This window comes from Dipodomys spectabilis, unplaced genomic scaffold, assembly GCF_019054845.1.
Source record: "Dipodomys spectabilis isolate Male_0828 unplaced genomic scaffold, ASM1905484v1 ptg000045l, whole genome shotgun sequence".
Classification (NCBI taxonomy): Eukaryota; Metazoa; Chordata; class Mammalia; order Rodentia; family Heteromyidae; genus Dipodomys; species Dipodomys spectabilis.
Genome location: NW_024870722.1, coordinates 7,418,936 through 7,427,769, shown reverse-complemented (window position 1 = coordinate 7,427,769; position 8,834 = coordinate 7,418,936). Strand labels below are relative to the sequence as shown.

General features: G+C 48.9%; 1 protein-coding gene across 1 annotated transcript in view; it reads left to right on the top strand.

The window, feature by feature from the left end:
* Positions 1-2,162: 2,162 nt before the first annotated feature.
* The window catches only part of Mboat1 (membrane bound O-acyltransferase domain containing 1), a 79,958-nt gene continuing 73,286 nt past the window's right edge, over positions 2,163-8,834 (top strand). Inside the window, exon 1 of the mRNA XM_042678523.1 lies at positions 2,163-2,317. Coding sequence (XP_042534457.1) covers positions 2,219-2,317 — 99 coding nt within the window. The 5' untranslated portion in view covers positions 2,163-2,218. The remainder of the gene's footprint in view (positions 2,318-8,834) is intronic.

The window sequence follows — 8,834 nt, the reverse complement described above, 5'->3', positions numbered from 1 at the left end:
CCCAGGGCTGGGAATGTGGTTTAGTGATATAGAGTGCTTGCCTAGTATGCAAGGAGCCCTGGGTTCGATTCCTCAGTGCCACATAAACAGAAAAAGCCATAAGTGGCACTGTGGCTCAAGTGGCAGTGTATTATCCTTGAGCAGAAGAAGCTTAAGGACAGTGCCCAGGCCCCATGATGGACTAAAAAAAGAAAAAGCAAAAGCAATAGTGCCCAAAGTGGCCTGTTTAGGTCCTTAGGTATTTCACATCAAATGATCAAGTCTCATGATGTTGCTCAGGATGCGCTCAAGGATCTCCCTGTCTTGGTCTTCCCAGTAGCTGGGACTATAGGTGTACAGATCTCTGCCTAGTCTTTCCCTTTTTTTGTTTTGTTTTTACTTTTTTTTTAAACAGTGCTTTCAAGCCCTTCTGGTTTCAAATACCTCACTGAAGCTGCCATCTTGTTCAAGGAAGAAAGGCATTGCTGCAGTGTTGGTCTTTCCAGGGCATTTCCTGTGTCTGTCCAGTTAAGTTACCCTGAACTGTGCCAGTGGCTGGGTGTGGGTCTTGTGTCAGTGTGCCCCGGTAGTGCTTGCTTGTAAGTAGCAAAAGCAGAGACTCCTTTTCTTGCTCCTTGGCAGGAGACTTCAGTCTAGAAACCATGATCTGGCTCTGTACTGTTCAGGGCAGCTTGCTGGTGAGGCAACCCCAGGAGGAGGCAACAGTCAGGCTTTGCCTTGGGCAGGAAGCCCTGGCCAGTGTCTGACTGGCCTCATTCATAAAATCCGTGCAAAGTCACAGTCTGTATGTGTGGTTGGATGCCCTACAAGCGAATCCTCGACTAAGTGACAGCTTCCAGATGTTTCCTGTGGAGCCCAGGCCACAGGAGCTTATTTTTCTTTGTCTTTCTACCCATCAGCCCAGGGGCCTGCATTCCTAACAGCTCATATCCAGCATTTCAAAAGATTTCCAAGATGTTCTCAGATTCCTTCTCCCTTTTTCCTCCTCGTTTTCCTTTCCCCCCTCTGCCCTTCCTTTCCTTTCTCTCTCTCTTCTACTCTCCCCTCCTTTCCCTCTTTTTCTAGAGATATAGTATCTCTCTACGTTGCCCTAGCTGATTTCCAACTTCGGGACTCAAGTGATTTTCCTATCTCAGCCTCACTATAAACTGGAACTATAGGTGTGCCTTACCACGCCCAGGTTAAGATTTTATTTAAACATTGTGTGTGTGTGTGTGTGTGTGTGTGTGTGTGTGCGCGCGTGCGTGTGTTGTTTCTCAAAATCCAGTTCCTACTGGAAATATTTTCTGAGCAACAGGGAGTGACACCTGGGGTCTGGGGCCAGAAATACAAAGGGACAAGGCACCCTTGTTGAGGACCGGTGACATGCAAATAACTGGCGATCACCCTGTACAGAAGGTAACAGTGACCACTGTTTCTTGCAAGGACAGACTAATTCCAGGGAAGGAAGCTCATGAGAAGCTAGCAGCTCCGGGTCTTGGCTTGGGTGCCGCAGGGAGGTATAGAAAGGCGCTCTGGGTGCAGAGGCACGGTGCTGGCTAGTAAGTAAGAGGTGGGGGCGGAGGTCCCCTCTGTCTTGAAGGATTGGGAACTTTTGGGGTGAGGTGGGTGGGAAGTTGGGGGGGGTAAGAGGGCGTGGCACCTGCGGTGAACCCCGCGGGGGCAGGGCCGCTCCGAGGAGGAGAGCTCGTGGGTGGCTGTGGGTCCCTTCCTTCCGTGGGGAAATGGGACAGGGAAGTAGAGGGAGTGGGGGAAGGATGGAGGAAGAACGGGGGTGGGGTGGGGCGGGGGTCGTCCCCGCCGCTGGACCCCGCGCCACCTGCTGCGGGGCGCCGGCAGGAGGCGCTTTCCGTCTGCCAGCTCTGGTTAAGGCGGGGCGCTCGGGAGGGGGGGGGGCCGGGCTCCCCACTTTCCCTCCTCCCGGGGCCGTCCAGGGCCAATGGGCGGCGAGAGGAGTGGAGCGGGAAGCGGAGCGAGCCGGGGCCCGGCCCTCCCGCGCGCCCCCCCCCCATCCCCACCCCGTGGCCCCAGCACCGAGGCCAAGTTTGCGCCGTCCCCTCCCCCCCGGAGGTTCGCGCTGCTGCCCGCGGCTCGCGCCCGGGCTTCCCGCTCGCTGCCCGCCAGCCCGGCGATCGCGCGCCCTCGGTGCCGCCACTGCCCCGCGCCTGGGCGGGAGGTCGCCGAGCCGGGTGGCTGCGCGCCCTGGCCGGGATGCAGGATGGCAACGGAGCCGCCGCCGTCCAGCCTCTCCTTCCGCACCACGGGCTCCACCTGTCTGCACCCGCTCAGCGAGCTCCTAGCCATCCCGCTGGACCAGGTAACCGGCGGGGCGGGGGGCGGGCGGGGGGGGGGGGGGACACGGTCTTCCCCAGCACCTTCCCGGTGCTGGGACCCTCCCCTCCCCCAGCTCCGGCAGCGATCGCGGGGTGCGGGCAAAGCCTGGGGTGAGGGAAGACTTAAACTCTGTCTCCATCCCCTGCCCCATGTCCCAGGGCAGCATACAGTTGGGCTTATTATTATTATTATTATTATTATTGGTAATTTTCCAAGTGTGAGAAATAGTCGTACGTACGACCAGGCACGTTCGACTCAACGTTTTCAAGTTGTGGGTTTGGAGTCACCTTCTGAAGTCTGATACTCGAATGGAGGGCACTTGGCCATCAGTGTGATCCGATTGATTTAGGTGGCGCTTGATCCATCTGTAGACCGTAGGCTGTGGGTTCCAAATGACCCGAGTTTAAACTTCAGCTGCGAAGTCTTGTCCAATCAGGTGAGGGCGATTTTCTATCCTGTGTGATAATCATTGAAAGCGGAGGAGGGACTCACCAGGAGCCTTTGGTCCTGGGAAGGCCTTAATTTACCCATTCTGTTTCACGCTGGCATTGGAGGCTCCGGAGCTGGGGCAGGCGAGGGGGAGAGAAAGGGCAAAAATTGGAATGTCCAGGAACTGTCTGCTACAGTTAGAACTAAAACTGGCAACTGCAGTCTGGCAAGAAATCTTCCTGGTAGTGGAGACTCTCTCACATATTTTGTTTCTTTTGGTGCCTCAGGCTAGATCAAGCTGTGTTTTTAATAGTGACTCAATAGTGGATTTAAGTGGAATTGGGCAGGGCTGGCTACAGAAGGGCCAACTGCTCTCCTGTGTTTTGATTCCTGCTCAGTTTCTGTCCTGTCACCACAGCTCAATTTTCTTTTCTTCAAACCAGATCTTTCCTGCTGCCCTTTCCACTTACATTCCTCCAGCAATGAGGAAGTGGTAGTACCTGGCTGGTTGCCTTGCTCACTACTGTTTACTGATCCACCCATGTCTCCTGCTCACTGAGGATCTTACTGCTGCCTTCTGGGTTGCAAAATCCAGAAAAAAGCAGGAACTGGGGAGTGGTGTCAAATGAGAAGGCATTTCTGCTTGTGCCTGTTACTCTTCAGTTTGTAGTGAAGATAGAGGTGACTCAGTGACCCCGAGACCCAGGTAGAAACAAACACCCCAGAAAGTTCTTTAGCTTGGAAATGAAATACTTTAAATTCATGGCTGAATTTCCTTGATGGGTGTATATTGCTGTACTAACGTCTCCACCTTCCATTAGAATTTTATGCTTTGTTTATATGCCAGACACCATGCTTGGCTTGTTTTGCAAATAGGATCTTCCTAACTCGATTCTACCTCCATGCCCAATCTCCTGGATTTCTGTAAGAGTAATCACTTCTTAATTTATAAATAGGAGTAAAGAAGCCTTGCAGATGTTAACGATTTCAGTTTACTTCTAGGATGAACTCAAGGAAAAAAAATGTTGCTGCTTGGAAGAAACACTTGAGATCTCTTAGATCTCTTAGCTTGACCATCCTTCTGCAGGGTCAAGTCGGAGTGACTCTTTGTAGAACAAGAACCTAATGGGAGGGACAATGCCCTGGGAGGCTTATTTTAGGAGAGAGAATCCCAAACCACAAATAAGGTAGGCTCTGTGAGCTGGGTACTGGTGGCTCACGCCTGTAATCCTAACTACTCAGGATGCTGAGATCTGAGGATCGTGGTTCAAAGTCAGCCCAGCAGGTCTGTGAGACTCTTATCTCCAGTAAACCACCAGAAAACTGGAAGTGGCGCTGTGGCTCAAGCAGTAGAGTGCTCACCTTGAGCTGAAGAGCGCAGGGACAGCCCCCAAGCCCAGAGTTTGAGCCTCACCACCACCACCAACAACAACAAAAAGGCTCGTGATAGTGAAGGAATTGGAAGCTTTGTCATTTGTCTCCTAATTTCCATGGCTTTCTCAGTGCTTAGGTGTTAGTCCCAACTGGAGGAATTCCTGCTTTGCCAGCCTATGCCCTCTGTGACTTCTGGCTGGTGCTGGAGCCCCTTAAGTTCTCATGTGTGATATAAGATCTCATGGAGGTGTGTTTGTGAGAATTGTGTATAAAAATGACCTATATCAGGAAGATCCATGTATCTGATGGTGTTGGTAAAGAACAAAACTGAAATGACTAGCAGGATGTGGGCAGGGTTAAAGGAGCCATACAAGGGTATTGAATGACCCATACTTGAAAGCTGGGACAGGAAGAGGTAGGAAGGAGGAGGAAATCCATTGTTATCACCCAGTAAGAAGAACTGAACCATTCCCTTCACCCCAATGTGGTGGGGTGGCAGAGAGAATCCCAGCCTTTGCACCCCATAGGCCGTTAACCTCTCACCAGGGTCTTGTGGTTGTCTGACCCATCCAAGATGGGCTGATCTTGCCTTCTGGTGATTTGTCTGCAGGAGCTCCTGATGGAGAAGAGAAGATAAAGCCAGAGTGACAGGGACCCCTGAGAATAAGAGCACAGGCCTTGATAAATCATGGTTTGGCTGCAATATGCTACAAATGATAAAACATGGTTTTACCCAGATATCCACTTCTTGCACAATCTTCCTTACTTCTGTTCATTATGTCTGATTCTTAGCTTCTAATCTTCCTGTGTCACATAGCTATGATTCTGATCTGTTGACTTTTGAGCATTCTTACATAGGAAAGCCTGTGTGTGGGTAAGTCTATAGAGTGGAAGAGTGTATGGTTTCTGCTTATGGAGAATGACATGTTCATACTGCTGTGACTTTTAAAAGCATTTTACTTAATTTCAGACACAGAGCAGGGAGAGTTTGATACACAGTAGAGCAAATGGGTGCTACCTTTGGGATTTCTCTAGGTGCGAGAAGTTTGTTGATGAGTGCTTGTAGAGAATTCCTGTTCTCAGAGCAGATGGAGCTCTAGTAGTTGGTAGGAGGATGTAGAGAAAAAGCTTCAGTTACTCAGGATAAATTAGGCAAACAAACAAACAACGACAACAACCCCCAAAGCAGTTGTATCCTATTTATGGGGAATTAAGGAGTGATGGATGAATCGATTCTCTCTCTCTCTCTCTCTCTCTCTCTCTCTCTCTCTCTCTCTCTCTCTCTCCCCCCTCCTTTGTCTGTAGTGGGATTTGAATTTAGTGATTTATGCTTGCTAAGCAGATTCCCTCCCACTTAAACCATAGCCCCAGCGCCTGCTCTCTTTTTTATTTTAGCTCCTTTGCTCAGGCCCTGTATAGTATGTTTGGTTGTGGAGGATGTTCTGTCTTTAAACTAACCATAGCCTTCTAAATTTGCAAGGTGGACTCAGTTACCAGAATGGATACTGTAATGTTACTAATTTATGTGGCTCCTGATTGTGTATTGGAAACTAGGAAAGCTGAAAAGGAAACTTTCCAGGCTATAAGGAATTTCTAATTTAGTGGTGGTAAGTTCTAGCTAGTGTCAAGGATCTCTTTACAGAAAATGGCCCTAAATCTGGTGTGTGAATGAAAAGTATCCTCTCTCTCTCTCCTCTCTCTCTCTCTCTCTCTTTCTCTCTCTTCCCCCCCCCCCCCACCATGTGTACTTGCATTTGCACTCAGACCTTGGAAGGTGCTTTGCCACCTGAGCCATACCTTCAGCCCTTTTTGCCATAGTCTATGTTCCAGGTAAATTCCTGGGCTCCTGTCCAGGGCTGGCCTGAGGCCTGGACCCTCCTTTTTCTGTCTCCCATGTACCTAGGAGGTATGTTTTACACCAGCCTTTTCTTTTGTAGGGGGAAATCTAGATACCTTTTTTTTTTTTTTTTTTTTAACCCCAGGCTGACCTGGAAACCTAATTGTCCCATCTCTCTTTCATAGCTGAAATTATAGCCATGTACCACTATGCTTATGCTTGGCCCTCAATTTTCAATCTTGACACCACAATTCTTGTAATTCTTCCTCCCTCCCCGCTTCAGGTTAGCATCTGCAGAAGACAGGGACAATAGAATTTATTTAATTGGAGACAAAGGAAATAAACATCTAGAAAATGATGGAAATAGAAAAGCTTTAGGAGTATTAGCATAAAACTTGGGGTTACAGTTAATACACATTCTCGATGAGTGAAGACCATTTTTGAAGACCTGGCTCCCTGGACTGAGGATAATATCAGCAGTGGGGTTGTGGAGTTTCAGTTGGTGTTGGTGACTCAGGTGTCAGTCACGTAGTTATTGCCCTTGCCCTTGCTTGGAAATTTCAGCCTCCAATTCTTGGCTTATCTAAGTTTTGCCCTTCCTTAAAAGCTCACCTCACATTCCCCAGTCATTATGGGACCAGTTAAATATTGATTTACTCCTATTAGTACCAGGTACCTGGTCTTATGGTAGAGATAGAAAGCTGGAAAAGCCCAAGCTTCCCACCCTAGAAGAACCTGTAAAACCAACAGGGAGACAAGGGGCCCATGTGAGCATACAGGTGTATACTTGTTGACCTGTGTAGGTGTGGCACAGCAGAAGGGAGAAGGCAAACCCACAGGACACACTGGACTTGTGTGGAATTCAGTGTCACACTGCACACAATGACTTACAACAATGTTACAGCAAATGTTGTGTATATGGTTTCATGTGCTGACTTCAAACTGATGTGTCTTATAACTCAAGGTTTTGCCGTCTTCCCCTGCCTCCCAATCCCCTGCCTTTGCTTTGTGCCAGTGCTGGAGCTTGAACTCAGGACCTCTTATTAATTCTTCCTTAGTGTATTTTTTGTTTGTTTGCTTTTGCCTTTGAACATGATTTTATTTTATCATTACCCTCTCCCACTTTCCCTGTACCAGTCCACTCCCCTGCAAATTGTAAAGTTCATTTCCAATGTAGTGTCTAGTGAATTATCACCGCTGCATTGCTTCAGCTTTTTTCATTCCAGGCTGGTAGTCTACCACTTGATCCACATCTCCTCCACGTCTGGCATTTTGCATGGCTTTCAATCACAATCCTTTCCTATCTACCTTCTTACCTACCTTCTTTTCCCTTGAAGCTGGGACTATGGGTTTCCTTGAACCTTGATCCTCTTGTCTGCTCCCCAAGTAGCTGGGATTACAGGCATGAGTCACCATACCTTGCTTGGATTTCTTAGGGAAGCAATCTACTCTTTACTGTGACCACTCATCTGCACACGATTGTGTATACACAGCAGGCCGAGAACATTGGCTTTAGTCATTTCTACCAAATCAGCTCTCCTCTTGCCATGGAATATCCCCATTATTGTCTGCAACCAAAAATGACTGGCATACATATTGGAGACCACAAAATCAAGTTACTACTCTTGATGCCAGGAGGTCTCTAGAGCTATGCTAGATGGTGATGATAAACAGGAAGAAACAAGTGCCAACCTTCAGAAAGATCATTGCTGTGTTGAGGCAGCCGCATGCCTGCTGACCAGTGATGCTTGTGCAGGTAGTTCTGTACCATCAGCATCATTTGTGAATGCATGTTGTCTGTAGACACTCTGAGCCATATGCTGGGGTCAGAACTAGCAATGGGTAGTGGTTGCATGAGTCCTCCAGGAGATTCTGGGATGCTCCAATGTCTGAAGACCACTGGTGTTCCAAGTGGTTGGGATCCCAATCTAACACTTCGGTAGAGGCATAACCAAGACAGTCCATTTTGAGCAAGGGGCTCAGGTGTGCTTGCAGGGGGTGGAACATGAGGTAGATCTTGAAGGATGTGAGAATTTCTCAGGCCAGTGGGCAGGGCCATGCTGAGCAGCACACACAGAGGTGTGGAGATGTGAACGCTTGCAACCCAGCCACGTGGCTGGTGTGATTGTGTGGCATGCTGGGCTCTTGGTTGGAGAGGGCAGCAAGGCCCTGGTGAAGTAGTTCACCTCATCCTCCAGACAAGGGGTTCACACACATTGCCTCCAGGTGGCCAGACAATCAATATTTTTGGTGGTGTGAGCCACACAGCTCTTGTTCCAGCTACTCAAAATCTGCCACGGGTGGCAAGGGAGCAGCTGTGGATGATGGGTTGGCTGCGTCCCCAGAGAACTTTACTCAGGGGGACTGGAATTTGAGTCTCATGGAATTTGCATGTGTCAACAAATTTTCCTCTTTTATTTCTAACCCTTTAACAACATAAAAGCACTTGGGACATGCAGACCACTTAAAAACAGGTATTGGGCTGGATTGAGGCAAAAGGTTGGAGTTTTCAGACCTCTGTCTTATTTCTCCAAATGCAGAGCATGGGCACGATCTGACTCTACAGTCAGGAGTCTTTCTGGGATCCAGTGAAGAGCAATTGCATCTGGGTCTCGATTCTAACGCTAAGGAAAGTTTGACAGTCACTGGTAAAAGCCAACGGAAGGCACTGAGTATCAGAAGTGGTGAAAGACTTTGGTTTTGTGAAGTAATTTGGGATATCGTCACTGACGACGCAGAGGAGGTAGGGGCTTGGAGGAAGAGTGCAAGTTTAGACCTGCCTCTAAAGAGAGTGGGAAAAGAACTGACCAAGGCCAATGTTCATGCGTTGCTAAGGTGAGGCAGCTCATGGAAGAGAGTG